Source organism: Mizuhopecten yessoensis, unplaced genomic scaffold (assembly GCF_002113885.1).
Source record: "Mizuhopecten yessoensis strain PY_sf001 unplaced genomic scaffold, ASM211388v2 scaffold716329, whole genome shotgun sequence".
Classification (NCBI taxonomy): Eukaryota; Metazoa; Mollusca; class Bivalvia; order Pectinida; family Pectinidae; genus Mizuhopecten; species Mizuhopecten yessoensis.
The window spans coordinates 451,103-468,985 of record NW_018480062.1 but is presented as its reverse complement, the minus strand read 5'-3'; the positions used below and the strand labels follow the sequence as shown (position 1 = coordinate 468,985).

General features: G+C 35.7%; 1 protein-coding gene across 1 annotated transcript; it reads left to right on the top strand.

The window, feature by feature from the left end:
* Positions 1–8,956: 8,956 nt before the first annotated feature.
* LOC110443169 (heat shock 70 kDa protein 12B-like) lies at positions 8,957–14,986 on the top strand. Its single transcript, XM_021487212.1, has 3 exons — positions 8,957–8,962; positions 10,311–10,452; positions 13,836–14,986. Exons 1-3 carry the CDS (start codon positions 8,957–8,959, stop codon positions 14,951–14,953), a joined length of 1,266 nt encoding a protein of 421 aa, XP_021342887.1. The 3' UTR covers positions 14,954–14,986.
* Positions 14,987–17,883: the final 2,897 nt, after the last annotated feature.

Below are 17,883 nucleotides of genomic sequence, written 5' to 3'. Positions count from 1 at the left end.
GTGTGGATGTGCGTGTGTTGGTGTGGATTACGGTCATCCTTGGTTGATTGATCCCATGGAGTGATGAATTGAGTTGGTCTTGAAAAAGTTTTTATAAACTGAGTTTATGTTGAATTTGTCTCAAGAACAACTACATTCGTAACACAATTTAATCAAACAAAGCCCGAGTTCATCATTATTTTTCAATCAAAACCTGTTTACAGTAACAACTTTGTGTAAGGTCAAAGTAGTAAAAAAATGATGTAAATGCGTTGACCACAAAGTGCACTCTGTAAAACCTAAAAATGGTGAATTGTATCCCAGCTATATAAGAGAAACCTTCGAGACGAGGTTGTTGTCAGGTTGGTTATTCATACATTACCCATTTTAATTAATTCAAAAGCTAAAAGACAAACCTCATTTCAAAGTATGTCACAAAGTATGTAACATATGTTACAGTAAAACACTTGCTATTAGACTTTCAGCCACCGAGAGAAAATTGTATAACGATAAAACAGATCTCAAAACTCATTTCGAAACTGTAGATAACTCTACAACTCTTACATGTACCAACCTCAAAAACTGTTGGTCTGTAAATAAAAATATAGCTAACCATAGTGTCATAACATATTTGTAAACTTTGTTATTGGTCCTAATGGCCTCTTTTATGTTAATGGGCCATTAAGAATCAAATGATAATATTTTTATCAATAATTGAAACTTGTGAAATCCTATCTATTTTATCTCCGATACTGAATCTAGTGAAAGTCTATGTATTTAAATAATGTACAAATATAGTCCATATATTGATGACTATTTTACAGCGATGTGGTATAAGCTTATATTTCAATGCTGCACTACTTTGATACCTGTAGAATAAAATACAAACACGGATTATATATGTCCTATTTAATTGTATTCGATAAATTATTGTAAAAAATGTATTCCTACGCACAGTCAATGTGGTCAATTTAATAGGCAAACGAAACAGACCAAATTTGGCTTTTGATAAAGTGTATTTTCACTAAAAGAAATCAAAAATATCTATTTGAAAAAAACTAATGGCACCTATCATCACTTTTATTTGTTTTGCAAATGTTTGTTTCATTGAGTCGAACTTCAGTAGAAACTGAGATATTTATATCGAATTCATAAGAAACTGAAATGTCTCCTTGAAAAGACTAATTGCGCCTTTCTTAGTTTTATTTGTTTTACTTATTGTTCATCTTGGCGTATTTTGCTTATAACACAGACCATGTTTACATTTGCTTTAGTATGATATTTTTTGTTTGGTGTTGTGTTATGTCTAAACTAGAGGCAGGGTCATTTGAAAACGTTCACGACAGAAATCACGTTAACAGCGCCTCCTCAATGAAATTACATACCTTGTACATATTATACTGACAATGGGTTTAACAGTCTTTGTCAACAATACTTAGGGATCTCCGAACCACTGTCAAAAAATGTAACTTGGGATTGGAACGTGTTTCCCCGGCATAACTGTAGCATTTGAAAATCCTATCGGAAAAGAATGGCATGCTATGCAGGAGGACTTTAATGAAAAATAATGAATATGAAATAAATCATAAACATCAATAGTGTTCTGAGTGTACAATATTAGCATGACAAGACTGCGATTCGAACCCTGGGCTTCAGAATTCATAATATCGCTCTAACCGACTGAGCTACAGGTATATCCAAAACGAAATCAAGGGAATTCTGTACATACAAAAAGAATAGAGTGCAGTGGGACAGGGATCCTTAAGGTACCAACTTTATGAGTTGATTGAATGGAGAACTTTAATACATGTTACTTATTTGATCGAAGCATACTACACCCATCATGATACATGTAACTTCTGTTTTTATATACAATGTATTACATGTCTCTGAAAGGGGAATGGTGCCCCAATTATAGTGACATATTTTCAGCGCCGTATGAAATTTGAAGGAAATATGCTACGATTGTTATGTTAGAAATGTATCAATAAAGACGTTAATTTAACGATGCGTTACTTTGTTTTAATAGCAATATCATAACACAATGTATATCTATTAATGTGTCTTGATAAACACGAATTATCCACTTGGACCATTTGCTGGAACCCGCCGCAGTATTGGGGGTTTGCTTTTGTGCCCTCTATTTTGGGACACAAAAGCGACCAAAATAAATCTGTTGCACTCATTGCAATATTTGAGACATTTAATTTCACTCTACTTCTAGCTTCCCTTCATTTCCTAGCGCCTTGCTTGGCAATACCTCACATTTGGCTTGTTGAGCGTCCGCCAAACTCCAGTTGGTATATCCTGCTTAACGTTAAGCATTTAGGGTTATGGCAACAATTGGTTCTACGTTGTCAGTATAATGTGACCTGGCGCAATGATGTGCAGGATGCTTTCGGCATGACATTTCAGTGAGATAGCACTATAAAGTCTGCATCAGATCCTCGCTAATCACAAGGACTCAAGTTCACTGCCATACCCTCTCTCCAGCACATAAACACACATCCACGCATACACAACACGCATGGAGGCACTTCCTTATTCCACTACGCGCTCTAATACACACGCTTGATATCGGAATTGCGTATTACAGACATAAGCCACGAGTTATCTCCTTTTAAACGTTTAGGGACCACGGAACCAAATCAAAAATACATTGTGGGTTTTTCCCTTTTGGGCAGAAGATTTAATAGGAAGGTGAATGCCTCGGGGCCTGCTGGTTGGATATTTAGGTGGCAGAAGTTTCAAAAGTTTTATGTGTGGGTTGAGCAATATATATAGATGTAATATGCATAAGAAAAAATAAAAAAAATAAAGTCTGTTTTGTCTGGGCGAGTTTATTAATTGCGTAATTTGTTGTAAAATTTGGTTGATTTTTGGTGCTGAATTCAATACAAGATGGCGGCCCCCATATAAAAAAGTTCAAATTGGCAGAATTTTTAAATATTTTATTTACAGTTGTGTGAGATGATATTCTTCAAAATGAGGGCAGGTTAACCAGTTTGGATAACCCCATTTAACCAGGACAGTGGTAAACGTTAACACTATCGTCTATGGAAAATCATTTGGTTCTGCGGTCCCTTTAACGAAAGGTTTTACTTCTTCAAACTCAGTCATAATATGCGTCTTATCGTTTTCTGCGATTAAATCTTTTCTTAATCTGTTTATATAATTTAAGCTAAAAAAATGGTCCAAAGCAATTTCAGAGACTCATAATAACATAGATGAAAATAACTTCTATCTTTTAAAGGATATTTCGTTTTAAACCCCTTAATCGTTGTAATCGAGGAATCGCGTTTCCAAATCCCAAGGGCAATATACATGGATATTGTACTATATTGAAATAAAATAACTCGTGCTTAGCCCTCTCCAATCTTGATTAATCTTGGAGAAACAAAGATCCGTGTTGTCCTACAACAAGAGCAATTCATTTTTGTGTATTTAAATTATCTAAGATTACGAATATCACAACTTATTTGAAATCCCTGAAGAGGCCAGACATGACCCTTAACGCCCTTGGTCCTTTAAACAAACCAATGGTTGGTTTTAATTTGGGCTTTACGTCTTAACAACAACCAAGGTCATGTGGTATTCAGAAGGAAGTAACGTACAAGTATTATGTGGCCTTGTGTTACTTAATTTATAAAGGTCGCCACTTCTTTTCGGGGAAAATATCTTCTTGATATATCTTGTGGACTAATGTGCAGTAGAAACTTTGATAGGATTTGTCAAACAAATTAGTTTGTACTGGTCCTAACGGTGAAACGATAGCTACTTCGAGATATTTTAGCTTACTTCATTTTAGCACTGAAATATAACTATTTACATTAAAGCAAAGTAGCTTTTTTTCTTGGATGGAAAATGATATATTTCGCTATTTTCACACTACATTTAAGATTAGATGGTACATTTGTAAGTTGAGAGGGTTTGGTGAAAAAATAACAATGGCAATCTTAATGTTTTCTGTTTAACTATGAACATTATAAGAAGAGACTATTTGTTCAGTGAAAAACGTTCGTTTTTGTCTGACAACACACAGACAACTATGGTTCTTTAGGAACATAATATTGTGAAAGCAGATTTTTGTGTGGGACCCAACATGCACCATTTGGTGGGTACACGCTGTAATTCCTTCGTGGACCTGTGCATTCGTCGATAAGGAGAACGCTATAAATCCCAATATAAGTATTGACTAGGGACACACAACAGTAGGCACCCACGGTTACTATAACGTTTAAAATGTTTAATATTTTTTATATTTCTGTTCCTAGTTTACATAACCAAATTAGTATGCTGAAATATAACGGGCGTCTGATCGCATGTGCAGTTGACACTTTGATAGGATTTGTCAAACCCATTAGTTAGGAATGCTGGTCCTACCGTCAAATCGATAACTTCTTCGAAAGTTTTAGTTTACTACATTTTAGCAATGAAATATAATGATTTACATTGAAAGCAACGTAGCCTCTTTCCTTGGATGGAATATGATATATTTCGCTATTTTCACATTACAGCGAAGATTAGATGGTAAGAGGAGATGGTTTGGTGAAAAAAATAACAATGGCAATCTTAATGATTTTCTGTTTAACTATGCACATTTTAAGAATGGACTATTTATTTAGTGAAGAACGTCCTTTTTTTCAAACAACACATAGACAACTATGGTTCTTTAGGAACAGAATACTGTGAAAGCAGATAATTGTGCGGGATCCAACAATTACCATTTGGTGGGTACATGCTGTAACTCCTTCGTGGACCTGTGCATTCGTCGATAAGGAGAACCCTATAAATCAGCGTTGGTTTGGTTTGGTTTAGTATTGTTTAACGTCCTATCAACAGCTATGGTTATTTAAGGAAGGCCTCCCCTGTGTGCAAGATGCATGCGTGTAGTGTATACGTGTGTTTTGGGAGGCTGCGATATGTTCGTGTTTGTGATAGCGCGGAACTGATGCCGACTTTATAGTGCTCCCTCACTAAAACATACTGCAGAAGACACTCAGCAGGACACCTCAACCTGTCACATTATACTGACAACGGGCGAACCATTCGCCCCACTCCTAAATTGCTGAGCGTTAAGCAGGAGTAGAAACTACCATTTTACAGACTCTTGTATGTCTCGTCTCGGCCAGGGGACAGAACCCAAAGCCTTCCTCACAGGGGCGAACTAAAGGCCAAAAGTGAGGCATTGTCAAGGGAGACATTAGGAAGAAGAAAGCTGTTTAGAAAGAAGAGAAAAGATAAGATCCCAAATTTAGTCGCCTCTTACGATAATGCAATGGGGGAAGCAGATACAAGTTTTACGCCCTATCTGCAGGGACATAAATCAGTGTTATTTAAAACCTAACAAAAATAAGTGATTTCACAATAGACCTAATTGTAAAATGTTCTTTGCGATCTAAACATAAAATAAAGTAAAAGTCCATATATTTTCAAATTATTTGCAGGATAGGTGCGGGAAATTCAAAAAGGAGAAGGGGTAATAACAAACAAAAGAAGGGGGAGGGGTCCAAAATGTGCCCCTTTTGATTACAAACTTCTTTTAGTAAGGTCAGTGACGTATATATTACAGAGATTGGCAACTTGCACTTTACCTTACCATTCGTCACGGTAACCGGATGTCATATCGAGAGTTACGCTCCACCTGCGCCATATTGGATAAACGGTTCGCTGCATTCAATAATCCTGTCCTGTTCAAAACATAGTTATGCCATGAGAAAACATCGAAAATCAACGTAATATTAAACCCGTAGCTAGCTGAGATTTCCATGCGGTTTGGAAGTGCTCCATTGAATGTTAACTTGATTGATTAAGCTTAGAAAACACCAAACATCGAAAGATTGCACATCGTGGCTGTATTTACATATCGGTAATGATTCTGGCTTCAGGAGAACACAAACTCCGTTTTTGTTCTTTAGACAATTTCAAAAACTTGCAAAATTTGATAATTTAGCTCTGAAAATACAGGTATGTTAAGAATAAACAAGTTAAAATGGCGGCTTTGATTTGTGAGGGTTAATTTTCATAAGACATAAAACTCCTTTTTAATTCACTAGTCAATTTCAAAAATTTCTCCCGATATTAATTATCTGATAATATTTTTAACCAGGTTTTTAAAATGAGGTTGTTACAATAGTTGCAAATTTCAATGATTTAACTCTGAAAATACAGTTTTTTTAAGGATAAGCAACTTAAAATGGCGGCTTTGACGTGTGAGTTTTTCTTTCTTTCAAGACACATGAGAATACGGAAGTCCTTTCTAGTTCATTCTTTAATTTCAAAAACATTTTTATTCATTTATTCAAACAAAATATTTCTAGCCAGCTCTTTCAAATAAGGTTTTTACAATACTTGCAAAGTTTGAAAATTGTGCTCTGAAAATACACTTTAAAATATACAAGTTACAATGGCAGCTGTGATTTGCGAGGGTTAATTCCTTTCATGACACCGGCACTCCTTTCTCGTTCATTACTCAATTTAAAAAACGTATTCAGATATTACATAATATTTCTAACCAGCTTCTTAATATTAGCCATATATGTCTAGGATATGTGACATATTGACACGAACTAACGAACACATTGACCAGACTATCGTCACCAGCTAGGATCAATATAAGTTTGCTTCGACATGTGCTTTTAGCTGTCAAAACAAACACTCATAGACCCGTTTCCGCGTGATTGCGCAGCCGCAAACTAAGTAAGTCTCGCGGCGTATCTTAGTTCACTTCCTGAACAATATGATCATGCGTTTTTTGCGAGATCTGCGTAAGTTGCTAATCTCTGTAATATATACGTCTCTGATAAGGTGTAAACCTTAACCATATCACTATAAATACAACCATTAATATTTAAATGAAAACTTGGTTCGTTTTTCGTAGTAGCATAAAACTGAAATTCTTAAAAAAGTCTGATTTTTTCCCCGAAAGACGAATGTTATCAAATTAACAATGCTTTGAAGGATCATCTATGATGCAACCGAAACTAGGGATCTTATGCTACAGTATACATATACTCATCCCTTGCTATTGTAAGTTATCATTTATTTACAGACACATCAACAGATTCGATCTTATCTTTTCTTTCTTAACAACTTTCTTCTTCCTAATGTGTCCCCTGACAATGCCTCACTTTTTAGCCTTTAGTTGAGTGTTCGCCCCTATGAGGAAGGCTTTGGGTTTTGTTCCCTGGCCGAGACATACCAGAATCTGTAAAAATGGTAGTTTCTTCTCCTGCTTAACGCTCAGCAATTAAGGAGTTTGACGACTGGTTCGCCCGTTGTCAGTATAATGTGTCCGGGTGGGATGTCCTGCTGGGTGTCTTCGGCAGTATATTTCATTGAGGTAGCACTATAAAGTCGGCATCAGTTCCGCGCTATTTCAATGTAGCATAGTGATTTATTGAATTATCATTTGTGTGTCCTGTCAGTTGCATTATTGTTATTGGGGTTATACCGCTGTAAAGAAGCTTGGTTATTGTTGTCTTCCGGGCTGAATGGTTTACTGTCCTGCCTTGTATAGCGACTTTTTCACACATAGATTTCATTATGTCACGAAGTTTATTTTTCCCGATGGGATGCCGGTTGAACCACATTATTCCACATTATTCTGCGGATGATGATGGATTGACAGATAGAACTTTTATTCTGGGTTGGTGTTTGGTCGCACTCGGCTGTAATCATTGTAGGTCTGGACAGGAAAGCGATCGTCCCCTGGAACAAATTGTTTTTATTTCAGAAATTAATCATGAGAAAACGGAAAGTTTTTTTTTTTTTAAACAAGAGGCCCATGGGCCTTAACGGTCACTTGAGTCCTACAGTAGTATGTTGTTGTTGTTGTTGTTGTTGAAACAATGATGTCAAAGGAGAATAGTACATTATGTTTCATACAAAAAAGTATTTCACCAGTGCAAGGTCCATCAGTCAACTATCACTTCCAAGTTTGAGTAAAACTAGAGAAGTGTGTAACACATGAATGCCCTTTGCCACAGAATATGTATCTCACTTTTTGATAATTTTCTATAAATAGTAATGGTGACATTGACCTAGTAAATAACTTAATTTAAATGGTGGCATTGGCGGCCATACTGGATTTTTGATGGACCCGAAAAATAACAACACTTTGTTAGGACCTCGAGTCGTTCATTCCCCATTGGCCCATTAGAACTTTAATTTTGAAATTACTTTTATTCGAAATGGCGGCAGTGGCGGCCATATTGAATTTCTGATCGACCCCAAAATTAACAACACTTGGTTAGGTATATGTCAGTAACATTCCAAGGAAATATGATTAAAATCCCTTAGACAGTATTTTAGCTTCAGTTGAAAATGACAGTATTTTAGCTTAAGTTGAAAATGTTAAATGTTAACGAACGACAGACGACGCACGACGACGGATAGCAATAGGTCACTTGAGATTAAGCTCAGATGACCTAAACAACCTGTTCCGGTATCTACCAAATACTTAACAATTACAACAATTATTTTCTAATTATTATACTTATAGTTCTTCAATTATTTTATAATTAAATACTATATGAAAGTAAAATAATTGAAATTACTATTTTCCAAAATCCCTCATTAGGGAATAAGTACAAAAGGATAGGTGTGTAAGTTGTCAGAACTAAGACCCACCGTATTAGTTCAGAAGAGGGCAAAGCTTGACTAAGTTTTGACCAATCAGTTTTTAAGGAGGCGGGGCAGTTAAATAGTTATTTTGGATCATAGGAAGTTTCAGGTTTCCCTTCACCAGGTTTATTTTTGGGAAACAAACCTGGTCGCGGGAAATCACAAACTTCCTATATTTTTAGCTCCACTGATATTTATTTTTGATACCTGGTATTGCAAACTTTTTTGCCTGGAATTGGCAAGTGTGACCTGTCTTGGTTTCTCTTTCTGCATGTTGGAGATATTCGTCGCCGCTTGAAAATTTTTCTTCCCAAATCATATTTATATGTTCCTGTTTACTCCGTAGACCGAAATGAAGGCAATTAGTCGGCCATATTTTGTTGAGTAAGGCTTTTGGAGAACCTGAGTGATAAAGATTTAAAATATGTGGTCACCGTATCCTTTTTCAACGAGTTGGCGACTGACACTGGTTTGGAAAGATTTTAAAATTCCTGGTTCATACTCAGATTTGTCAGATTTTCTTACAGACAGAAAGAACCTTGCGAGGTAACTATCGAGATCTGTACAAGATACTTCCTCAACATACCTATATTCATGAACACTTTCCAACCATGTCCTGAAGAGCTTTATGTCTTTCTGAGTTTTCCTCTTCGTGTTTCCGTTTTTCATGCTGTCGACAAAACTACCGGTGTCCTCCCTTTGGATGTTAACAAACATTGCCTCTTCCAACCTTTGGTCATTTTCATCTAATTCAAGTATTCGTTGAGCTTACGACTCGAATACTGCCTCTCCATGAGACTCCATTGTAGACGAGATGTGCAGTCGACAACAACAACAAACCCCTAAAATAAGCGGTCACCGGACTGGACTGTGCTGAAGATCCGGATGCGGGCTGATATCGATAGGTTATTACACGGACGATATCGACAATTGGAATGATACAGTATCACATATGCAATTTGGTCGATATTTCAAGCAAGTATATGATAACTTGCCGTTGTTTCCAATTTTACAAAAAGAATAGGTAAATTACTCTGCTCTACCAGTTATTTCTCAGCGTTAATACATGTGTAGGATACATATTTGTATAGAAATATTGTGGATTGTGTGTAATACATGTGATGACGGTAGCATGGCACGTAACGATTGATTTCATAATACATACAATAATGCTAGTGTATTTTTTCAAACAAACCCACTCAGGGCAGGAGGTCAATGGATTTTGTCCCTATGCCGAGACATACCGGAGACCTTGGAAATGGTGGTTTCCGTCTTTGCTTTCAGCATTTAGGGTAATTGCAACAACTGGTTCACCCGTTGTCAGTATTATGTGACCGGGCGGAATGCTATTTTGGGTGCCTTCAGCATACATGTAGTATTTCATTGAGGTAGCTCATTAGATCGGAATTAGGCTTCTTAATTTAACTTCAACGATAGTTTAAAACACTATCCCATATGCCCGGTCTGGAAACCGTGTAGTTTCGTGGAATTATATTTGATACTTTCGTTTAGGAGTTAAAAATCTGGTTTGAGAATTGATCTGCATCATAACTGGATGTTGTGCATATTGCTGGTTAAATAAAAAATGCAATTTGATGATACTTTAAAGATAACTAAAGGATTATCAAAAATAAACAGTTAGTTTGGACTATTTGCTGTCGTCCATATGTACATGTAGCAGCATAACAGTGTAACTTTTATTATAGGCTGGGATCGACAAAGACAAACTGATGTTGGCCTTGGAACCCGAGGCTGCAGCCTTATACTGTCGGTATCTTCCTGGTGAAGAGGCGAAAGACATCCGAAATGATTTCCATGGTGGTCGGTACATGGTCGTGGACATGGGAGGCAAGAAACTTTTCCATTGCATGTTTTGTACTATTTCTTCAATCCCACCTGGTTAATCTATGAAAAATGCCGATCCGTTGTGCTGCAAAAGCGGCTTTATTGCTACCACCTCTTGATTTTAAATTTTACTGATTTAAAATTCATAACAAATTTTATAAGATTTTGATTACGATATAAGCTATAAACGTATCAATAACCAAAAAGCTAGAGAAAATTTCTTACACATTATAAGAAGTTAGGAATGGTTGATGTTAACGATATACACGGAGAAGGTTATCCAATTAGGCAAACCTATTTGTAGTTTATCAAATACAAATAATGAGCCAGGGTGCAGACCTGACCATTCGATACCCTTTAGTATATTAAAAATTGAATGAGTTTAATAAGGGAAAGGACTGTGACAATTTAATCATTCTTTATCACATGATTTAAATTGTCTTGAAATTATAAACAAAACTATTTTAAACGTTAAAACCTAGTATGCTCTTTCATTTTATATTCCGTACAAAATATCCAATATTCTGGACTCGGAGATCAAATTCCTTACAGATGTTGTTTCGAACATTATTAATAGAAAATAGAGAGAAAACTATTCCATATTCCAAATACAGCAAAACCTTTAGAAAACAATAGAAAATATATTAGAAAACATTTAGAATCGAGTCAAAATGGTGATTTAGATCAAATAAAAGATAACAAAATAGAAAATATTGGATTACATAAATTAAGAAAAAGCATCGGATCTTAAATTAAATGGGATTAAGAGGCAGAAAAAACACTTATCTATTATTTTAATCACGAAAACGGAAATTATACTTGAAAATGATTCCAAAAATGGAAAAAGAAAATGGGGATATACAAATGTAATAACTATTCATAACGAGATTATTAACTTTAAGAAGTTACATCATTTTATGATCTCTATATACCATTGAAAATGAAATAGACGATGTTATCATACCCCCCGCAACGAAGTTAGGGGGTATACTTGAATCAGGTTGTCCGTCTGTGGACGCAATGTAGTACCGTGTACTTCTAAACTATTGGATGAATTTCAAAGAAATTTGCTAATACCAATCCCTGCAGCTTGGATATATGCTTAAGGTACTTTAATTAGATTATCTCCCCTTTTTACGATGTTATGGCCCTTGGTTCATAAACCTTCTTTAGACCATGACATTGTTTAGAAAATGCAAAAACTTTTTATTTTTTATTCAATTCCTTCCAAATATGGTATAGTTATACAAGAAGCAATAATGCTTTACACGTATAACGATTTTTTTTTGTCAGGTTTCAACTTACCGCGTTTTGAAAGGTCAAAGGTCACGAATGAATGAATTACGTTACTGAAATGACTAAATATCTCGGAAACAGTAGGTATTCTGTATACACATATACATACGAGTGTCGTAGCCAATTATGCAGGCTACATTATGAAAAACGTCCATGGTCGTGAAGTCCAAGGTCAAAGATGCATTATGTTACTGAAATAGCTAATTATGGCAGAAATGGTATGTATTATGTATACACATACCTTCGAGTAAATGCATCTTTTATGCAAGCTTCATTGTGACGAAATTCCGAGGTCATTGAGTCAAAGGTCACAGTAGTGGTGTTTGTCTTTTCCATCGGTCTGTCGATACGACATCTAAGGTTATGAGGTTATATATTTCCCCTTGTTTAGTTAGCCCCTACAGGGGCAACAAGCAGCCGGTATGCGGGGGTACTAGTAAGCCCGTAGGCGACAGTTCTAGTTTTAAACAACATTTCACAAAATTGTGATGTTCCTAGACTAAATTATATAGATAGTTTAGAGGACATCATTACTCTTAAAGAAGCAACACAAACTGTAAAGAATATGAAAAATGAGAAAAGCCCTGGTTCTGCTGCTTTACGATTTAATTCTAACTTTCTTTTTGGAAACAGCTGAATAACTTTATAGCGAGATCAATCAATTCTGGTTTTGCTAATGGGCAAATTGTCATTGGGATAGGGAATTTACACTTTAGGGTATTGCGTTTTATATTTACATTAGGTAACGAACTTGAATTTCGATTCGAAACTTTTAAAACTAAAAACTTTGATTAAGACATGAAAAAGGAGACTATTGACTCATTTTGGTAGGATTACATTATTAATTTTTAGTTCAATCTTTTTTTTATCTTTACCAAATGCAGATGATGGGTTTCTTCAAAAAATAAATACCGAGCTTTTCAATTGTCTGGAATAGTTAAGAAGATAAACCTAAAAGAGATGTCATTGTTAAATATTATAAAGAAAGTGGTTCTTAAAAGGTTACATGTAAAGTCGTTTATCGACTCGTTTTTTGTTTTATTTTTTGTTTGTATTGTTTAATAGCCCATCTACAATGTGAGTCACTTAGCGCTAACAATACTGTAAAAAGAGACATTCACGAAAATACACACATCAAACCAACACTTAATAGCTTAAAATATGAAAAGGATTAAAGAAATACATCAATATCGAACACATTGGCTTCACAATATATCCTATTTTAAGATCAATCGAGTGTAAATGATCATATACTAATTGCACAGAAACTGTATCGATTTTATTTTCATAGACGGTACATCATAAAATCTGTCACGTATTTGTTTTAAATCAGCGCATTCAATCATAAAGTGTTTGACTGTAAATGCTTGATCGCATGCATGCCAATAAGGCTGGTCTTCCTAACGCAATATGTATCCATGTATTGACTCGATAAATTAACATGGGTTAGGAGATTAACGTTTTAAATCTCTTTTTGAAAACAGTTACTTTCCTTACAAAACTAGACTAACAGAAAACCTTTATTCTTCTTCAAAGGATATAACTAGCCATAGCCAATTTTACTTTTTAAACTGACGCTTCTTTAACTTATTCGTTGATATGATTTCATTTTCTTTGACATGTTAAATCGGCCATTTATAATCCGAAATTACCCCCTTCTGTGGTGATAGATTTTCTGTAATGTCTTCTAATACATTGCCAATATGGATCTCCTGTCTCCATGGCAACCCGTTATGTAGTTTTTCTTTTTTAAAAATCTCTTACATATTCATAATTTCCCTACCGTTTCGTTTCCTGTTGATGAATTTTTATACCTTTTAAACACTTTTATTTCTAGTTTGATGTATTTATTTTTATAATTGTCTATTTTAACGTGTTGTTTGGCCTTAAATGACTCGCATTGTCGATGGGCCGTGTCTTCCTGTCCCATCTATTTCACTTTCCGGTGGTTTATATAAGTTGTATCTTGGATCAGGCGACCCCTAACCATCCATAAAAAATGATTGTGATGTGTTTGACGTTGTTGTGCAATTTTGTTTATATATTTTTTTTATCTAGTTTTGTTTAACTTCATTGTTTGTTATATGTAGGTGGCACCGTAGATATAGCTGTGCACGAGGTTTCTGGTGACGAGAAGAACCTGACAGAGATCTTACCTGCCTCCGGAGGGGCCTGGGGAGGTGACAATGTCAACCAAGGTTTTATCAACTTCTTTGGCAAGAAGATTGGAGGAGAAGTAATAAGTGACAGAATAAAAGAAGAACGCACATCTCACTGGTTGAAACTTGAGCGAAATTTTGAAGCAACAAAAAGGTTTTCGTTCCGCGATATTAAACGCGACATGCGACTCGATATTCCGCCAGTTATCATCACTGAGGGGAATCTGAATATTGACTTGAAGGAGTCATTCAAAATGGTTATACCGAACGAAGACGTCATATCATTCTTCGACTCGGCGAAACACACAATCAGTCATATGACACGCATAATAGAGAAAATACCAGATATAGAACTGATTTTGTTGGTTGGAGGTTACGTCCAGTCCGAACACGTGTCGAACCTGATTAGGAGTGAATTTCGACTAAAAAAGGTATTGGTTCCCACTAAAGCAGAATTAGCTGTTTTGGAAGGTGCAGTCTTGTATGGATTCGAACCATTGACTGTGTCGGCAGGAATGTGTCGTCATACTTATGGCATTGACTGTTATGCTACTTTCGAAGAGGGAGTTCACCGTGAGGAGTACCGGAAGGACATAGATGGAGAGGACAGTTGCATGAATATATTCTCCAAAGTAGCGACAGAGGGAGATATATTGCAAGTTGAAGAAAAACGCGTGGAAGCATTTTACTCGACGCACAAGGACGAAAATCGAAGAAATGTCAGAGTGAATTTCCCTTTTTACGCCTCTACTGACAAATCATGCCAATATACAACCGACATATCCTGTGAACGGATTGGGAACATTGCAGTGGAACCCCCAGCTGACGGTTGGCCAGAGGAGGTACATTACCGTGTTGAAATGTACTTTGGGAGGACCGAATTGGAGGTCAAGGTTTTCAACGATGCTGATGAAACGGAGGAGCATACCGGAAAGTTTGACTTTCTCATTGAAAAGGAAATTCCTGACGTATTACCAGTTTCACTAGTCCCACCAGCTCAAGCCCAGGATAGGACAAAGGAAACGAAAAACAACTGTACTTTGTGCTGAATAGTATTCATCCGTTAGAGGTCTGTAATTTAGTAAACGTACTAATATTGATTATTCATGAAGCTTATAGTAAATACAGCTTACATAACACAAAAGAGACATGTATGCGAGGCCATATAACGTTACACTAATCACATAAATACCGCACCATGTACATTGTTGACACAATAGTGTTCTGTAACTTTTGTAAATGTTTTGTTGGTATTTGTCTTGGTTTAGATTTTCAGATTGAAAAAAAATAACATCATTTTATAAAAAAAAGCTCCTGCGACAGCAAAAATAATATATGAGGAATCATATCAACAGGATCTTTTTGATTTAGTGATTTTAATATGATTTATTGCATTTTTTATATTTATTTAGGTTGATAAATGCACTGTGATTCAAAATAACTGTGATGCACAGAAGAACAGCAACGTTTGTATTCATTGCAGTTTTACCATTTAGTCTGTCGATGGGCATTAAGTACTCGGAACATGTTTAAAACTCTTATATATTGCATAGCTACTACTTTAAGTGTGGTTAAAAATAAAGGCTTCCCTCATTCGCGAATGTGGTGATAATTTGACTGAGTGATAAGGAGACGTCTTTATTAGTCTCACAATGTAACAGATTTAGTCCAGAATTGAATCTACATTGAGTCTACAAGGTTTGCTGTAACCTTGATGGTCACAGTAGCAAGGTTCATAATATACACACTTTATTGATTATTTAATTTGAACTTAACCATTACTCCTCTAAACTTTTGAATCAATTATTAGGGGGTTTTACACACCGGCCCGTCTGTTTCAAAACTGTTTTCGACTATTTGGACTTCTTAGTTATTGTTAGAAGGACGAAACAGCCATGTGATGCAGCGTAATTCATTAGTGGATGTGGGTGTCTGTGGGGGTGGGGTGTGTGGNCCCATGGAGTGATGAATTGAGTTGGTCTTGAAAAAGTTTTTATAAACTGAGTTTATGTTGAATTTGTCTCAAGAACAACTACATTCGTAACACAATTTAATCAAACAAAGCCCGAGTTCATCATTATTTTTCAATCAAAACCTGTTTACAGTAACAACTTTGTGTAAGGTCAAAGTAGTAAAAAAATGATGTAAATGCGTTGACCACAAAGTGCACTCTGTAAAACCTAAAAATGGTGAATTGTATCCCAGCTATATAAGAGAAACCTTCGAGACGAGGTTGTTGTCAGGTTGGTTACTCATACATTACCCATTTCGAAACTGTAGATAACTCTACAACTCTTACATGTACCAACCTCAAAAACTGTTGGTCTGTAAATAAAAATATAACTAACCATAGTGTCATAACATATTTTTAAACTTTGTTATTGGTCCTAATGGCCTCTTTTATGTTAATGGGCCATTAAGAATCAAGTGATAATATTTTTATCAATAATTGAAACGTGTGAAATCCTATCTATTTTATCTCCGATACTGAATCTAGTGAAAGTCTACGTATTTAAATAATGTACAAATATAGTCCATATATTGTGACTATTTTACAGCGATGTGGTATAAGCTTATATTTCAATGCTGCACTACTGTGATACCTGTAAAATAAAATACAAACACGGATTATATATGTCCCATTTCATTGTATCCGTTAAATTATTTAAAAAAATATATTCCTACGCACAGTCAATGTTAATATGGTCAATTTAATAGGCAAACGAAACAGACCAAATTTGGCATTTGATAAAGTGTATTTTCACTAAATAAAATCAAAAATATCTATTTGAAAAAAAACTAATTGCACCTATCATCACTTATATTTGTTTTGCAACTGTTAGTTTCATTAAGTCGAACTTCAGTAGAAACTGAGATATTCATATCGAATTCAAAAAAACTGAAATATCTCTTTGAAAAGACTAATTGAGCCTTTCTTAGTTTTATTTGTGTTACTTATTGTACATCTGGGCGTATTTTGCTTATTACACAGACCATGTTTACATTTGCTTTAGTATGATCTATGTTTTTTTGGTGTTGTTTTTTGTCTAAACAAGAGGCAGGGTCATTTGAAAACGTTCACGACGGATGTCACTTTAACAGCGCCTCCTCAATGAAATGGCATACCTTGTACAAGCAAAGCATGACACTGCAACTGGTCACATTATACTGACAATGGGTTTACCAGTCTTTGTCAACAATACTTAGGGATCTCCGAACCACTGTCAACAAAAGTAACTAGGGATTGGAAAGTGTTTCCCCGGCATAACTGTAGGTTTTAAAAATCATATCGGAAAAGAATGGCATGCTATGCAGGAGGACTTTAATGAAAAACAATGAAGATGAAATAAATTATAAGCATCAATAGTATTCTGAGTGTAAAAAGTTAGCGTGACTTGACCGCGATAAGAACCATGGGCTCAAGATTTCATACTTCCTCTCTGACTGAACTATATTTAAAACGAAATCAAGGGAAGGTTACTATACATACAAAAAGAACAGAGTGCAGTGGGACAGGGAACCTTAAAGTACCAACTTTTTGATTTGATTGAATGGAGAACTATAATACATGTTACTAGTTTAATCGAAGCATTCTACACCAATCATGATAACTTTTGTTTTGATATTGTAACAAAGTTATACCCCGTCTTTATTTCCTAGCTGACGTAAGCTTCCAGCCCACCAGAATTGTGTTTCACAATTCATGTGTAATTTACTGGGGTTCATCGATTCCTCCCAGCCACACAGTTGAGATAGTATAGGAGCCATTAACCCTAGACTGACCACTCTCTGTTAAAAATAGGGATCTCTACGTCATGAGTAGGGGGGACAGAGTAGCCGCTACCCCCTCCTTTCATCCGGGACCCTGGCCGATGGAGCCCAATTTGATTGGTCAATTAGTCAATAGGTGTTAATGAGGGTCGTATAAAAAGAGGTGCGCGGCTCCCTAGGGCTTGTTGAGATAAGGAATTTCACACGA